At 41.6% G+C, this 17813-nt stretch overlaps 1 protein-coding gene across 1 annotated transcript; it reads right to left on the minus strand.

The window, feature by feature from the left end:
- Nucleotides 1-549: 549 nt before the first annotated feature.
- On the minus strand, nt 550-16726 carry ZNF821 (zinc finger protein 821). The gene is made up of 6 exons (XM_006878635.1): nt 16687-16726; nt 6774-6899; nt 4220-4365; nt 3424-3528; nt 2009-2175; nt 550-1204 (listed from the first exon to the last, which is right to left on the minus strand). Exons 1-6 carry the CDS (start codon nt 16724-16726, stop codon nt 550-552), a joined length of 1239 nt encoding a protein of 412 aa, XP_006878697.1.
- Nucleotides 16727-17813: the final 1087 nt, after the last annotated feature.

A 17813-nucleotide genomic window follows, 5' to 3' on the forward strand; every position in this document is an offset into this window, starting at 1 on the left:
TAACTTCATCATGGCTGTAGGAATTGGCCCTTGTAGGGTCAGCGTTTGTTTTTTTTTCCCCTTTAATGTCAGTTATTTCTTGTTAACTTGTAAAGGCCCATATAAGGAATCTGCTTGGACAACCCAAGGGGAAAAGCACCTTCTCTCAGAAAAGAACAAGCCCATAAATTTAGCCTAAAAACGCTTCCCCCTGTCCCCACCCAAGGTCTCTCTCTGAGATCACTTCATTTGCTGGAATGAGCAGGAGCAAGCCAACAAAGATAAAATTAATTTATTTGTCCTCACAACTTTGCAGGCTGCACCAGGGTTCCCCACAAGTGCTGCCGGCATGCCCTGTACCAGTGGGCAGGAGTCCAGTTCCCCAGAGCGCCTGCTCCCTTTCCCAGAGCTGTTCAATCCAGCATTGAACTCCCCCATGCAAGGGTGTGCGTGCGGGTCCACCTGCAATAAATCCAGGCCTGCCTCCACAGTAAGGACAGGGCCTTGTGGGTGGTGCAAGCCTGATCCCTGTGGACCTTGTGGGTGGGCAGGCAGGCAGGAGACTGTGGTTCAGTGCAGGGAGCTGCTGTTCTGCTCTTCAAAGGCCATCTTTCCCAGGAGTTGGCTGTCCAACTCCACCCCGCTCACAGGCAGTGGGAAGAAGTTCATCTCGGCTGCTAAGGCCGCCATGGCAGAAGGGTCCTGGCCAAACTGAGCTCGCAACATCATGTCCATTTTCTCCAGCCGCCTCTTGAGCCGCTTGGCCTCCCGCTCCCGGATGAGCCGGGCCTGCCGCTTCTCAGGAGTCTCATTAGCCCGCTTCAGCCTCATGGCCTCCCGATCACGTTGCAGCCTGCGAGCCCGCTGCTCATCTGTCTCCTGCATGCGCTGTAGGCGCTTGGCCTCCCGGTCCCTCATCCGCCTCACCTCCCGCTCCTCAGGGGTCTCATTATCCCTCCGGCTCTTCTTAGCTGTTCGCTCTCGTTCCAGCCGCTGCAGTCGAACTTCCAAAGGTTCATTCTGTCGACGAAGGGCCCACTTGCGTACACTGGGCGTCTGGGCTTCCAGTAGCTTGCGGTAGGCTGCACAGTTGTTGCATACAAGCAGGATGCCAGCAGGGTACACTAGAGAATTAAAGGCAATGTCCTTACCCTCAGCATTGGAGGGGCCCTCGCTGTGGGTTGGGGGTAGGGATTCCATATTAAGTACTTCAGGAAGTTTCTCACTAGAAAGTAAAAATTTTGGACAGTTAGTGTCTTCTAGCAAGGCTCAGGCTCCTTTATCCAGGTGTTTTACTCTAACTACCAGGCCAGTTGCTCCAACTTCACCACTAGGGGTCATCTTGAATCCTTGGGAGACCTTTTCTGCCTTTCACCCCTTCTTTTTCCGCTAGGGTGTCTACCAAGTCCTAAAGTCCACTTGGAGTTAGATACTGAACCAGTTGCCACAGCAGCCCACAGAAATAAGAAAATCCCTCATAAGTGAAGTTTTCATTCATGCTGGAGTAATGGTGTTTGGAAAGAGCTGTGCAGGGACAGACCTACTGTGGGAATGAGAGTCCTTGAGGTGGAGGCTTCCTGCAAACAAGTTACAGTCCAATGACTCAACCTCCTCACCCCCTGGCACTGCCAGCAACATAAAGGCAGCGTCTAGTAGTATATACTGATTAAACAGTTTGTTTACCTAGTGCCAGCCTTCCTAGGATGCAAGAGAGACTGTCTTTACCCTAAGGTCCAGCCCACTTCTGGAATGTCTTTTTCTCCCTGAGGGTTCTTAGATTTTGTCACATCCTTTTTAGGTGAAAATATAATCTGGTAGAGGGATGAGAAGATTGTTCTGATTTAGGAGTCCATATCCCTCTGGGCATCTCTAGTGGAATGAGTATATTCACTAGCTTAATTCCTCGTATTTCTGATGAGTTCAGCTGCTTTTGCATCCTCTATCTCTACTCTCTACTTAAGACTCTAGAAAGCAGAACCCACACCCACAAATTCACCCCCAGCACAACAAAGTGAGATGCCTGGCTAACCTGTTAAAGGTGGCATGGCTGGTGAAACGGGCTCCACACACAGCACAGTTAGACCTCTGGTCTTCGGAGTGGATCAGGAGGTGGCGGCCCAATGACCCTGGGGAGCTAAGGGCCCGGCCACAGACAGGACACATGTAGCTCTTGGCACTCACCACTGCTGCAGTGTGCTGTAGAACAGAGCCTTGACTTTAATCTTGCCATCTCACACCAACTCCAGGACAACCAAGACCCCTAACACCTACTTTCTAGAAAGAAATTAACCCCTTCCTTTATTCTCAGAATAAGAGACTTGCAACTATTCTCTCTGTGGTCGTGTGCTGTCAAGTCGGAACCAACCCATAGCTGACCCTCCAGTAAGTTTTAAGAAGCAGTTAATTGCCCATCCTTCTTCCAGGGAGCAGCTAGTGGATTCAAACTGTGTGCTCGGGATTGCAGCGCAGCTTCTCACTATTCAGCCACCAGAGCTCCCTAGTGTCTCTGTTAAGCACCTGTAAAGTTGAGAGTCTCTTTAATTACTTGGCTTACCATTCAGACCAGCGCTCACATTCCACTGGCTTGGGTTCTGACTACTTTCTAGGATATGTAGAACTGTGGGATGCCAGAACCAGAGAAGAATTCAGGCTCAGGATAATCCTCTGCTGACATAGCTCACATTGGGTGGGTGGCAAGTGCATGATAAGGGGGGCAATGAAGGCCAAATTGACAATTCTGATGTTTAACAGGTATTTAAGAGGCCTTTATGTAAGCATTTCTCCTCATGAACTAATCATGGTAAGCCCAGACTACACGGTGCTGATGCCTTATCAGTGAAGAAGACCACAGCACAGGGCCAACCAGCTTGGAGTGAAAAGAGCAGAAAAGTATGTCTTATTCTGACCCTTTGTTAAAGCTTGCACTGGTATTTCAGAAATCCAGTAACTTAAGTTTTTCTCCTTTAAAACTTAATTCTCAGGGAGCTCTGGTGGCCCAGTGGCAAGAAGCTGCACTGTAATCCCAGAGGTGCATGGTTCAAATCGACCAGATGCTCTGCTGGGGAAGGAGGGGCAATCTCCTGTCAAATCCAGTTTTGACGGTACACACATGAAAAATAGTAAAATAAAATTAAAAAACAACAACAAAAAACCCCCTTAATTCTCATTGTTAATAGACATTAGTTTGTATTTTCCTATTAAAATATGCATTAAATAACTTAGAAACATAAAGATTGTTAATTTCTACATTTTGTCTGCCTGAGAACTCAGAATATAGTTACCCACTTACTGTCTTAAATAGTTCGGAGGATGAGGGTGGAATTTTAGTGAAGACAACAACTCAAGGTTCCCTCAGGGGCTGGAGGTAAAGACCAGGTCAGGCTCTGGGTTACAAACAAGCTACTGGTGCTCAGCCCTCAGGGCACACAGTGCCCTGCATCATACCTGGTACACGTGAGCAATCAGCTGTTCCCGACTCCCACAGTCTAGTTGACAAAGGGGGCACTGGCACAGTTCAAGCAAGGGGTCAGAATTCAAATTCTCTGTGACCTACAATTGAATAAAAAGACCATTAAAATGTTAAAACTGTTTACCAGACTTTACCTTGCCCCCACCTCTTTTAACACTTTGCCACAAATGACAGCAAATGTGTTTCTAAGCACAGTGGACAATTTAAAAATTGTGTGGCAATGTGATAAAAGAGTATTGTATTGAAGGGAATACAACCTTAGTATCAGAATTTCTTAGATGCTGGCTATGGGCCAAAGGAAAAAGTAATAGGAAAAAAGAATTTAGCTTGCTCCAAGGGTTCCTGTCATGGAGACCTAGGATGCTCCTGAGAAAGTTGATCTATATTTCCTCTAAGGCGGCCTGCACAGAGGACTAGCTTCCTTCCTGCCATACTGCTTGTAGGAATCCTTGGAAGACAATTTAATAAGAAGGTGGCATCTCAGGTAACATTTTTTTATTACTTAAATTTGTAAGCACTGGGAAGTCAACAGTTTTGCAAAGTGGACAGATAAATAATTCTGTCTGAAAGGATTGGGAACCTTTGGGAAGGAGAGCTGTGTATAGTGTAGTGTTGGGTGGGTGGGTGGGTGGAGAAGGAGGGCTGAGTGTGATGAGAATTGTTTGTCTGACGTCACGAGATTGCTAGAGGCAAGGCTATTACATGAGGTTGGGATGCATTAGGGCAGAAAAGGCGGGTGAGATTCAGACCCAAGAGCTACTGGCCACTTGCCTCATGCTCTACAACTGCGTTCCCACCAACAGGTTGCTCTGCATTTTCTAACTCTTTCTCCACTTTGACCACCCCTCCATCTTCCTCTGATGTGTGGGAAGAGACTTCATCTTGTGTGGTCTCCTCTTCATCACCCTCACTGTCACCTGGAATACACAAACTGGTCACTTGTTCTGATTTTTTGCAGGACTACATCCTGAATTGCTTTCCATATTAGAGCTTGCAGCTATCATGGAAAATATTTTCAGATCTTCCATAATATAGTTTAGATCAGTGCTTAATTGGGTACAACAATGTTCTAGCTGTATTTATAATGCCAGGTACACAGTGCTGAGAAAATATGAAGTAAAAACTGTTTGAGTTTATGGTTCTTGGACCCTGTAAATGATCACAAAAATAATCCTCACACATGGTTCCCAAATAATTCACACTTCAACTCCCTTCTCCCCACAGACTTCAACTCACACTCATCCCCACACCACCTTTCATTTGCCAAAGCTTCCTGCTGACTTTCTTACCTACTTTTCTCCATCACCCTCTGTCCAGTTTCTCCAGGGCATCACATAAGACTATGCTTCTCCAAATCCCTCCAATGTGCTCTTTCTCCCAATTGGCCCCAAGTCACACTTAGAGAAACACCAGCAACTTTTTCTTTCCGCTTCTCATTAAAGGCAGTCATTGTAAATCAGTTTAAAATTATGTTACTTTATAAGGCGCAGGCCATAAAGTGCAGTGGAAAACCTAGCATAGCATCCAACCTCAGGCAGTCTGCAGAAGTATTTTTAACTCACTGTTCTTACTCTTCTAGTAACACAGTCTTCTAGGCTAAATAAATCCATTGTTCTGTTGGTTCTTTGGATTATCTGATGGATAACTAAATGCATTAAATGGAAGGGAACAGGCCATTCTCTACTTTATGATGACGTGTAATTCCTTGTGACTAAAGTAGGAATTGAGTTTGTTTTAGTTTGGGGCACAGGATGTGGCTTTAGGGAGTTTTATGGCCATGAAATCTGCAAGCCTTGTGTGAGCTGATTTATCTCTATTGCTTATATAATAGAAAAGGGGAGGAAAGAACTGAAAAATAGAAAGAATGATGGGAGTTCTTTCTGAAAGGAAAAATAAGAACCTTGAAGACCACAAGAGGAGGCCAAGTCTAGGGCAACTGTCAGACCCTGGTCCTTCCCCAGCACCCCCTACAACCCTGGTTCCTGGGCCTGGCTGTGAACAAGAGACAAGTGAAGGGCAATTTCACAGCCTCTGTGCATTGGCAATGAGATTCCGCTTTCTAGCTAATAAAGGCTTACAGTCTTTTTCTCTGCCAACCTGTGTACAATTTTAAGATCTAGCTGGCATCTGAGCAAAACTAGTTATAGGTTCTTTTTAAATAAAAAAGTCTAACCACATCATCTGCTAATAGCTCCACGTGTCTCTACTGGATATTCCAGCTGACTGATGGACTGGATTTGGACACTAGAAGATCTATGTATGGATGCTTTCTTCCCCTGCCCAAAGCTTCCTTTAGTTTGAATCCAGCTCAATAATAAAGGATTGGCTCTGATTAAACTGTACCACATTTTCCAACCAGCCTCTCATATGGAATACTTCTAACCTTACTCTACAGCAATACTGCATCAAACACATGTTTGTAATTTATAAAAAATCCAAATATATCTTTCTACTAGGTAGATTAAAAAAAACTCTCTAGAGGGATGAGGCATCTTTTCTGTAATGGAAAGCTGCCAGACTTTTATAAGACATTGCCATTCTCACCTATTAGTCAAGAAATGGGTGGTTCTACAAGTTTTTTAGAAATAGTTGAGTGTATTTTTCTATCTGAGCAATTGGCTTTTGTTGTTAAAATATTAATCTGGGGTGGAAACTTTAAAGATTGGAGAACTCTCTCCCTCTTCATCCTCCCTTAACCCCAGATTTGGGAACAAAACCAGAAATAACACTCTGAAACTGACACTAACAACAAATGACAGTCAATGGATGAAATGAGTAATCTAGGGAAACCATCCTAGGAAATGACAAACCTAAAAATGTATTTGTGCAGGCAGGTCATGGAACAGACAACCCATGAGGCTCAACTTATAACCAGCCACTATCTTTTTCCAAGTTCTAATCAGATGGATCTACCTACAACTTGTGTATGGAAAGACCTTCACTTTAGCACACTTACAATGCATAATCTCATTAATAAACACATTCCTGTGTATAACATTAAAACTATTAGATATTCCTCAAGCTAAAATGTCATTAATACTATTTTATTAATTATGAATAAACAGAAGACTGGGATATAGTCCCCTTTTTTTATTCAACCTATGCCAGGGGCTACTTGAGCACTAATTATTCCTCTGGCCCTGCCTAAAACTGTACTAAAGAAACAATGTCAAGCTTGTCCTTTCTCTCTACCTTTGGGATCACGGACAATCCTCATCTTCCTTATGTCTTCCTCCCAACCCCCATGCACATTCCCCAGAGCACACACACTATCACAATTCCTCTCCCAATGCCCTGAGTCATTACCAGAAGGTGCAGAACTCACTGCTACTGGAGTCCTGATCTCTTAGTTGTTGGATAGCTTGTCGCTGACTGCCAAGGTCTCCAGGAAAATCAGTTTTCATCATCGCCTGGCGGGCTTGCTCTTCTAGCCCAGCAAATACTTGATCCCCTGGTGGTCACAAGGAAAAATAGTCAGGCCACCAGCTGGGCAGCACATCCCCAGGCTAGCTGGTTGGACAGTCAGACCATTCGAAGGTAGGAGACAGGCAGGTACCCCATGGTGGGGTAATTCATCTCCAAGTCAGCTTACTGCCTCCAAACGTTTCTGGGCTCAGCTACTCTTCCTAGGAAGAAGGTCAGATGCTCTAGGAAGCATCACTTGCTTCTCTTAAATCCTCCTAGTCTTGACTCCTTTCAAAAGGTGACCAAATGCTACTTGTAAATTTTAACTACAGAATCACAAGTTTCTTGACTACAACCAAGTGCTTCAGCAACCCTTCTAAAAGGCAGTTTCTCTAATCCAATCTTTCATCCACTCTACTTCTAAGACATGCTCTGGAAGTCTTCTCTGACTCTAAGGTCTATAAGCAAATCAACAAGTGGCTGAATAATGGACTAAAAGGCTTATGACTTCATTTCTAAGAAGGAATAACCCTAAAATATATTACCTAATTTTCAATAAATAATGATTCATCCATTTTCTTGATGAAGTCTCTTTTAAATATGAGTTATCCAAAAGCCCTGTACTCATTTTTGGTTGTGCACTTACTTCTACCAAACTCTCCCAGTCCTCTATGGTTACTGAAGGGTTAACATTTAAGTGTGTGCTTTTATTTCCAAGAGGCCAAGCATAAGAAGAACAGGGAGTAGGGTTTCTTGAGGTTTCCATTATCTCAGTCAGAGTGGAAACTACAGTCCCCATTCCCCAGCCAGCAAGAGAGAATAATGAAAAGCTCCAGTGAAGCATTTATCAATAGACGAGGTCCTTTCTTACTGAGGAAAGAAGGGAAAGCAAATACGCTCAAGTTCCAAGAGAGATTACAGTAATGTAGGAGCAAAGAGTGACTAAGCTGACGTGCCCTGCTAGTTCTTGGGCATAAAAGGCTGGATGTGGCATATGCTTCTTCTAATTCACTTAGTCATTTGTTCAGCAAACACTAAGCATTTACTATATATGGAATACTAATAGTAGTTATTATTTGGTACTTGCTGGTACTAAGCTGTAGAAAGTGCTTTATATTTGTTAATTCACTTTAATTCTTTACAAATCCCTATAACAACATTATTTATAGAAGTACTGGTGGCGTCGCTAAGAAGCTGCACTGTAGTCTGGAAGGCACATGGTTTGAATCACCAGCTGCTCTGTGGGAGGAGGATGGGCAGTCTCCAACCATGCAATTAATTGCCTCTGAAAACCCTCCAGAGGGTCAGCTATGGATCGGTTCCAGCTCAGTGGTACACAACAACAACAACAACAGGCTCGAGTGTGTCAGAGATGATAAGGATGGCTGAGCATGTGGCAGGGGTCAGGTCTGTTGTTCACAGGGTCACTATGAATTGTTTTTGACTTAATGGCATCTAACAACAACAACAACATCTCTATTTTTAACTGCTTTCTAATATACGTATACACAGATTAGGAGCTTCTTCAGAATGGTTTTGTTGAAAACAAATGTTTGTTGCTGAGTGAGAAAAATAGCTCTTTACCTAGTGTATTAACTTTATGTCATAAAAATCTGATGCTCACAACTCAGTTATCATCATAATGTTCTCAGCAACAGTATCTGACAAAAGAGTGGGTACTATAGTTCTAATGCTATGTGATGACTTACCATGCCTGGGTTAGAGTAGCTAATATTAAGACTACAGAATGCTTAATATATATGTGGGAATTTAAGTTAGTGTTAAAGTATGTTCACAGCTACATAGATCTCAGGTAAAAATAAACAGCTTTCTTCACAATATCTATCTTCACAATATGAAAGATGACTGGATATAAATTACTATTAGAGAAAGTAAATATTTTCTTCATGTTGGTTCCACTGCAACGATAAAACCATGGCCAACTTAAACAGGCATCTACCTCCTGGGGAGGTATATATTTTCAGACATTATGCCCAAAGGTAGATACGGCACTAGAGAACAAGTTATGTACTAACATATAATTATCAACCTGTAGATCATTCCTATCAATGACATTTCCGATCTCTAAAATAACCAGCCAGAAAGACACAGATTGCTAACAGTGAGGGTTATAACATACTAGGTATGTAATTAATTGATCTTCCTTTTTAATATCAGCCAGGAATATTACTTAGTCCTCATTAATGTAAGCACAGCATTTATTTTTTTCCACTGATGTTATTAAATATATAGCACTTAACACAACAAGAAAAGTCTGTTCAATAGATTTTCATATATACGACTCTGCTGATAATCTCATGTAGGATGCTGTGTTATGGCTGGGATAAAATGTCATACCTTTTCAGTAGTTTGGAAAGAAAGTCTGTACTCTTGTATTTTATTTTATTCCTAATATGAGAAAAGACATTTTATTCCTCAGAAATATTACTATTTTAAATACAAATACAAAGCAAAATATATAAACAATTTTCAAAAAGAGCAGTTGTTTGCAAATCCCAAATATATGTAAGTTGTCTTCCATTTGTTGTTGTTGTGTGCTGTTGAGTTGGAAACAACTCATAGCTGGGCATCCAGCTGGTTTACAGAGGCAGTAAATACACGGGAAGAGATTACCCATTCTTCTCTAGCAAAGCAAATGATGGATTTGAATGAATGCCTTTGGGATTGCAGTGCAGCTTCTTACCATTAGGCCACCACAACTTCCTAAATGACCTTCTAGTACTCACTATTTATCTCCAAATGTGACTGTCCAGAATGATCCTATAAGAAATCAGTGCATCCTGCTAGGATTCAGACTGTTAGAGAGCTGTCCATGTTAACAGTGTAAGATTATTATTTCCTTCTATATTGAGACTGTTATGGCTTAAAAAAAACCCTATGTGATCACCAGATTATTAATGTAGCACCATTACCTTATTAACATAGCTTGAGAAAATTGCTGATGCTATTAAGTGCCATCAAGTTGACCACAACTCATAGCAACCCTGTGAACAACAGATCTGAACCATGTCCTGTTCATGGTTCATAATATGCTTGAACCACTGTTAGAATTACTGTGTCAAGTTGAGGGTCTTCTCTTTCACTGACCCTCCACCTTTCTAAGCATGATAGTTTTTTCCCCAAGGACTGACCCCCTCCTAATAACATGCCCAAAATATGTGAGACAAAGTTTCACCATCTTTGCCTTTAAGGTACAACCTGGTTGTACTTTCTCCTAGACATAACTGGGTTTTTTTTTTGGCAGTCCGTGGAATAGTCAGTGCTTTCCCCCAACACATCTCAAAGGCACTGATTCTCTGTCATCCTTATTCATTGTTCAACTTTCAGAAGCATAGGAAGTAACCGAAAAGACCATGGCTTAAATAAGGTGTACTTTATTTAGTCTTTAAATTTACATCGTTGCCTTTAACACCTTGGAGAGGTCCTTGACAGTAGATGCATAACACAGGTCTTTTTTCTAAAGTCTGGCTTCTCATGCAATTTGTTCTGCATACAGACTAAGTATAGTAAAGGACAGCCCTGATCTACAGACTAAGTATAGTAAAGGACAGCCCTGATCTACACTCTTCTGGATTTTAAACTATGCAGTGTTACCGTGTTGTGCTCAGGCAATAGCTTCCTGGTCATGGTACTGTATAAGCAAGCACAGTGAAGTGTTCTGGGATTCCCATTCTTCTCAATGTTAGCCATAATTTGTTATGATCCACACCATCAAATGCCTTTGCACAGTCAATGAAACACAAATAGATATCTTTCTGTTATTTTCTGCTTTCAGCCAAGATCCATCTGACATCAACCGTAATATCCCTGGTGCCATGGTCTCTTCAAAATTCAGCTCGCATTTCTTTGTCAACGTACTGTTCTAGCTACATATGGATAATTTTCAGTAAGATTTTAACTTCTGTATGATATTCGTGATGCTGTTTGATAATTTCTACATTCTCTTAGACCACCTTTTTTTAAAAAAAAATGGGTACAAGTATGTATATCTTCCAGTGAACTGAGACAGAGTGATATATTAATAGTTGAGAAAGTCATCTGGGGTCCCACTGTAAACAAGTTGCTGCCTCTCTCATTTTTTGTATGATCTCAACCTGTTTGTCTCGATTTTACTGGGTTTTTTTTATTAGATAATAATAAGGCCAGGTAAAAAGTTTATAATTCTCTTTGTTGAGTTATTGGTATAGTTAAAGATATGTGGTTTTTAGATGGGCTAAAGGCTTGATGAAGTAGTGGTAACTTTCTAAGAGAGCAAATGCTAAGTTCAGGGGGGAAAAAAAGAGCTTGTATTGAGAGTAAAGGCACAGAAGATTCCATTTCCAGTCAGCAGTCTCTGTAACCCAAGGTGCTATCACATTGGGAGCAGAGCCATCTTCTTCACCAAGATTCAAGGCAAAACAAGTTGTGCTTTTTGGGAAAGAAGAGATATTAAAGGCTCTTCCCTTTTCTCTGTGGCAATATCTATAATTGCAAGTCTTGTGTTTCTTATGCATTGTGCAGCCATTGATTGATAAAGCACTTCACCACCAAAAAGCTGATGGTTTGAAACTAGCAGTAGTAACTCAAGGAGGGAAAGATTATGCAGTTGGCTTCTCTAAACATTTATACCCCTGGGAACCTTTAAAGGCAGGTCTACTCTGTCTACAGGGTTACTGTGAGTTGTGACTGGATCCAGGCAGTGAGTCTGGTTTGGGTTTTGATGTATTTTTCAGTCAGAAAGCAAAAGTCTCTTAGGTAAAGATGTTTCACTTTTCTTAGTAGTTTGCTTGGTTCAAACATGCCAATTGAAAATACGAAAGAGACTGTATTTTCAGTCATTCTAGCACCAGTGGTCAGAAATTTACTCAGTAGGGGGAAAAAGAAGTGAGAAGGTCTGACAGAGATTTCTGCCCATTGGCAATTCTATGTGACTAAGACACTAACTTCATGTCATATATTAGGAGGGGCCAATCCTTGGAAAAGGGCATCATGCTTAGGGTCAGTGAAAGAGAGGAAGACTCACAACAAGATAGACTGACAGAGTGACTGTAACAGTGGGCTTGAGTATCAGAGACGAAGAGGATGGCACAAAATAGGGCAAGGCACAGACCTGTTGCTTACAGGGTCACTATGAGTCACAATTCACTCAACAACACTTAACAACAGTATACTAACAGTTCTTCTGGAGGTTTTAATTTCAAAAGCCCTGTCTTCAAATCTGTTAAATAAGTAAGAAAAATACAAAAATCTGTCTGAAAGGTTCTGATGAAAAGAGAGATCATGCTAATGATGGTGAGATACAGAAATAGTTCCGAAGAAAACCAAGTACATGCTAAACTAAACGCATGCCTAATGACTAGTAAAGTGGATCTGACAAACGCTGCTTGGCAACGGCAATGGGATTTTTAATACATTCTTTTAGTTGGACTTTCCAGCTTCATTTCACACAATCTTCTTTTACTTCCCAGAAGGCAAGTCTAATGAAACTCTGCCATTATTGTGCTCAAATGTCAGTTGGCTTTGACATTTAAGCAAAGTTCCTGCAGATTTTCCTGCTTCCCAGACCCTGAGTCCATTCCATGTACTTTAAATAGACAGGCAGCCTTAAACTCACTATGTTTGACTGGTTCCACTTCACTGTGAGGGGACAGGAAGCTCAAGTGGTCAAAAGACTGAAATCAGCCATTTCTAGGTGTCACCTCTGCCATGGACAATGGAAAGACATTATTTCGAAAAGGACAGTGTCAGCATCAGTCTCTAAATAGTAAATAAATAGAAAATTCTCACAGAACAGTAAATCTCCATGTCTTTTCTCCTTTGTTCAACTCAGTCCATCACCTAGGAAGCCTTGTTTCCTACCTAAATACATCTCTGAAAACATCTCCTTGGGAACCTGCTCTTGAGAAGCAGCTGAACTTTTCCGAGTCACAGAAAAAAAGACTGTCTGAGGGCCATCACCGAGAAGCCTGTGGAATCCCACTCGTTCCACAAGAAAATGCACACTCCCTTAATTCTGAAAACGGTTTCTGCAGCTGTGAATGTGTGATATCCACTCTTTTCTAAGACCTGTGTATGCATCTGTTTTCTAACGTTAGTGCCAGCTCTTTTTTGACTGATTACAGTGCAAAGAACTGGTGGTGGTCTACAGGAAGAAGCACTGTGAACCTAAAGGTTGCACCTCTCAGGTGGTTTTAATCTACCAGCAGCCCTGCAGTGGAAAGATGGCCATCCTCTTCCTGTTCAGTTTATAGCCTCAGAAATTCAATGGAAGGTCAGCTATGAGTCAGATCTGATTCTGCAATGAGCTGACAGTAGGAAGAGATGCACTAATGAATGTCTGATGAGTTTGAGCTGTAGTGTTGCAGAAGAACTCTGAACACCCCATGACTACCAAAAGTACAAACAGATATGGCTTGGAGAAGGTGCAGCCAGAGTGCTTTTTGGAGGCAAAGATGATGAGGCTTTGCCTCACATACTTTGGGCATGTTGCTAGGAGAGGCTATTCCTTGGAAAGGGACATGATGCTCAGAAAGGCAGGTGGTCAGCAAAGACCTTCAACCAGGTGGATTGACATAGTGACTGCCCACTTGTCTCTAATGTGTTTGGAAGTGTGAAGATGACACAGTAAAGGACAGGGTTCAGATCTGTTGTTCACAGGGTCGCTATGAGTCATACTCGACTCGAAAGCACCTAACAACATCATCATCTTCAGCTAAAAGAGAAGATAATCATCTTAATCCTGTGTGTTGCCTTGTCTATGCTAGATACATCATTTTATTTCCTTCGAAGATCCTTACATTCAGGCCTACTACATTTTGCTGTGTTAGCAACAAGATGTAAATCCTCCCTAAATCATTCACCTATATCTTAAGTAGTCTTACACATCTGCCTATACCAGAACACACTCCTAGAACCTTCTCATTTTCCCAAGACCTAAATGGAAAAGTTTATTGTATATGGTGGCTTGTGCACCAACTTCATTCATCTAGAAGGTGTCTGGGTCCTCCTTTGTTCACTACTTTCTCTCCTACTCTTGAACTTATCCAGGAAGATAACATAAAGTACCCAGCGCTTGGCATGTAATGTATTTTTAATAAGTGCTAGTTCTCTTATATTAATTTCTTGTGCAGTCTATACTCTTAAATGTAGATCTTCTCCCCTTAAAAAAACTTTCATTTCATGCCTCTGATTTCTCTTTTATTTTATTTTACCTTGTCAGTCCTCCATAATAGTAGGGTGCTAACTAGTTCTTTTGAAATCATTGGAGAAGCTGAACTATATGAACAAGAATGTGGCATCAGGATTGAAGGAAGACTCATCAACAAACCATGTTAAACAGATGATACAACCTTCCTTGCTATAAGTGAAGAGGACTTGAAACCCTTGATATAGAAGATCAAAGACTATACTCTTTAACATGGACTACATCTCAACATCAAGAACACAAAAATCGAGGAAGCTTTGATGGTAAGAAGTTGTACTGCAATCCCGAAAGCATGCAGTTCGAATCCACCAGATGCTCCACTGGAGAAGGAGAGGCAGTCTCCTCCTGTGCCAGTTGGATCCAATTTGACAGTACACAAGAAAAAAAAGAACATAAAAATCTTTATCAGTGGACCAATAAGCAACATCCTGATAGATGGAGAAAATATTGAAACTGTTAATTTCATCTTACTTGGAGCCACACCAATACCCTTGGTACCAGCATTCAGGAGATCAGGAGAAAGATTGCACTGGGGAAGTCTACTGACAGGGTCCTCTCCAAAGTACTCAGGGGCAATGATGTTAGTTTGAAGATTCAGGTACACCTGTTTCAGGTAATGTTTCTTTCAATCACTTGCTATGCATAAGAGAGATGGACAATGAATAAGGATGAAAAACGAATTGATGCTTTTGAATTGTGGTTTCAGAGAAGAGTACTGACTATTCTATGGACTGCCAAAAGAACAAATAGGTATGTCTTGGAGAAAGGTCAGCCCCAATGGTCCTTGAAGGCAACAACGGCGAAGCTTTGTCTTACTCTGGGCATGTTACTAGAAGAGGCTATTTCTTAGAAAGGACACCATGCTTGTAAAGGTCAGCCAAAGAGGGGAAGACCTTCAAAGAGGTGGATTGACACAGTGACTGCAGCAATGGGCTCAACTGTGTTACAGACAATGTGTACGGGACAGCGTAAGGCAGGGTTCAGATCTGTTGTTCATAGGGTTGCTATGAGTCATATTCGATGGCACCTAACAACAATATTATCTCTTTTATGAACATACAGGGGAGAAGGCTTATCTTTCCAGATAACAAGATACCAGTTGATTATCTCAAATATGTATAGATTCACGTTTATTTAATAAGGCACCCTTAAACACCGTCTATGAGAATAGTGGATTAGAAAAGGATAAATAAGCAGATATACATGAACAGGGTCTCAACTTTCTAGAAGTTTACACTGTAATTAATGAAATGAAACATATATAAGAAAACTATTGCACAATGCAAGGACCAAGTGCATACCTGCTCCTCCTCCTCCTAACAGTTTTTTCCTTATATGATCCATTTCACACACTGCTTCAGAACCCCAAATGCGGTACTCTCCCTGGTTAAAAGGCTTCTTCCTTCAGTCTACAGAATGAAGCTTAAATTTGGCCTGGCAACCAGGCTTCTACAATGTAGTCAAATATTCCCAACTTCATGTCCTGTGTCTTCTAGACAATTGAAATTTTGCTTCATACAAACTCAATTTACACCAAGCATAGCTTATGCATTCCCTCATTTCTTTGCTCACATTGTTTAGCTCACTTGACTGTCCTCCTTCCTTCCTCTGTTTTTTCTCTCTCATTATTTTTAAATCTATTTTCTTCTCTCTAAGATCCAGTTGGGTGATGCAAATAGTTAGTGCTAGATTAACTAGATGAAAGACTAGCAATTCAAACCTGACCTGGCTTCTAAAAGGCCAACGCCTTGAAAGCTTTCTGGAACAGTTCTACAGTGTCCACACGGGGTTGCCAGGAGCCATAACTGACTGCAGCTAACAACAATAAAAAGATTTGGTTCAAGTTCACAGCCTCTTCCACCAAGTATTCTCTGGCCACCTTAATTCACAGAGCTCTCTCCTCCTTTTTAATATGTATGCGCAGTCTACAGCATCCCTATTTGACACTTAGCACATACCAGCTTGTATTTTTACATTTTACTACTTTTAGCTGTCTCTCTGACGCTACATTATTGTTAAATAATTTTGCAGCATTTACCATGATGTCTTACACAAAGTAGATATGCTATAAGTGAATCAAATGCACAATACCCTAAGACAGATTTGTAAAAATACCATCACATTTAAGATTTCTTTCTTTTTTTTTTTTAGGGGGAGCTCTGGTGGCCTAGTAGTAAGGAGCTGCAACTACAATCCCAGAGGCTCACGGTTCAAATCCACCAGATGCTCTGCCGGGAAAGAAGGGACAATCTTCTCCTGTACCAGTCAGATCTGATTTGACGATACACGCACACAAAAATAATAAAATAAAAAAAACCAAAAAACAACCAAACAAAGATTTCTTTTTTTTAGTGTGTGTGTGTGTGTGTGTGTACTGTCAAATCAGATCTGACCGGTACAGGAGGAGATTGTTCCTCCTTCTCCAGCAGAGCATCTGGTGGATTTGAACCGTGCACCTCTGGGATTGCAGTACACCTTCTTGCCAGTAAGCCACCAGAGCTCGCCACATTTAATATTTTTAACCTTTCTTCATTAATTGTTGTGCACATCTCACCTCGAATTTAGATTATTCTTCCATTCCAAACCCTCGATACACCCAGGTTTCAAAAGACAAAAGCCCAGTACTCACAGTGAACTTTATTTGGATTTGTCTGTTTCCGACGGGACATGTTTCCCTGATCCAAGAGCTCTGGCTTTTCCCAGTTTCACAACTGGATATGTGACTACCTCCTTGCAAGGACCTACAATGAAAAGGGACCACGCTAGCACATGTAATTTTGTCCACAGATTATATGTAAAATTAAAGGGTAAAAATCAAAACCCCATCCCCACTGCCCTTAAGCTGATTCTGACTCATAGTGAACCTGGAGGCTAGAGTAAAATTGCCTCTTAGGGTTTCCAAGGCTGTAAATCTTTACAGAAGCAGGATGCTTCATCTTTCTCCAGAAAGGATACAAAGACTTAAATATAGATCCTGCACACATAAAACTCACCGTTATAAATAACTGAACTAATGATTAAAAGAAAGAAGTTAATAAGTCTCTAGTATAATATCAAAGTAATAAGAAGTTTAAGTGAGAGACAGGACTCCTTCAGAAGAGTCTAAGAATTCCACTCTAAATCCACTGCTGGAATCCAGAATACTGTTTAGTGATCATGATCAAGGTTACAGGAAGGGAAAGGAAGCAAAACCCAGGCAACCAGAGTTAGAAGTACTGTGGGCTCAAAGGGAGAAACTCAGTGAGTTATAAAAGGAAGTCAAAGGAGGTGGCAGCTTACATGTCACATGCCCACTGGAAGTCAAACACTGAAATCTGGACCAATGGAAACCTCCAACTGTGTTTTAAAGAAGTTACTGTGGAGGTGACAAAGGCACCACATCCCTGTGAGACAGGAAGTGTTTCAAAACTTTTAGGCATCAGTAAATGAAAGCAGCCCAGGAAATACGAGTCCCTTGACAGTGGATGCTGGAGATCTGGTGGTAAGGAGCTGTGGTGCCAACCTGAAGGCACATGGTTTGAATCCAGCTACTCTATGGGAGAAAGAGAGATGATCTCCTCTCGTATGATTTACTGCTTCTGAAAACTCACTGGAGGGTCAGCAATGATTTGGTTCTGACTCAACAGTGCACAACAACTATTAGTGAAGTTGGCACAGTGCTGGATGCAGTGGATGGCAGGGCACTGTGACAGAACTCACATGCACAGTGTTGAGTACTGACTCCATGCCCCACCGTACACTGGCTTGCTCACATAT

The sequence above is a fragment of the Elephantulus edwardii genome, unplaced genomic scaffold (genome assembly GCF_000299155.1).
Source record: "Elephantulus edwardii isolate Elephantulus edwardi_28Jun2011 unplaced genomic scaffold, EleEdw1.0 scaffold00001, whole genome shotgun sequence".
Lineage (NCBI taxonomy): Eukaryota > Metazoa > Chordata > Mammalia > Macroscelidea > Macroscelididae > Elephantulus > Elephantulus edwardii.

What these genes read in the sequence shown, in the direction of transcription:
- ZNF821 (XM_006878635.1), bottom strand. Translation starts at nt 16,726, where the DNA reads ATGTCCCGTCGGAAACAGACAAATCCAAATAAAGTTCACT. An exon ending in ACGCAGTTGTAGAGCATGAG is followed by an intron (nt 3,529 to 4,219) that starts GCAAGTGGCCAG and finishes ATTCAATTGTAG; the next exon opens with GTCACAGAGAATTTGAATTC. An exon ending in TGATTGCTCACGTGTACCAG is followed by an intron (nt 2,176 to 3,423) that starts GTATGATGCAGG and finishes TCTGTTCTACAG; the next exon opens with CACACTGCAGCAGTGGTGAG.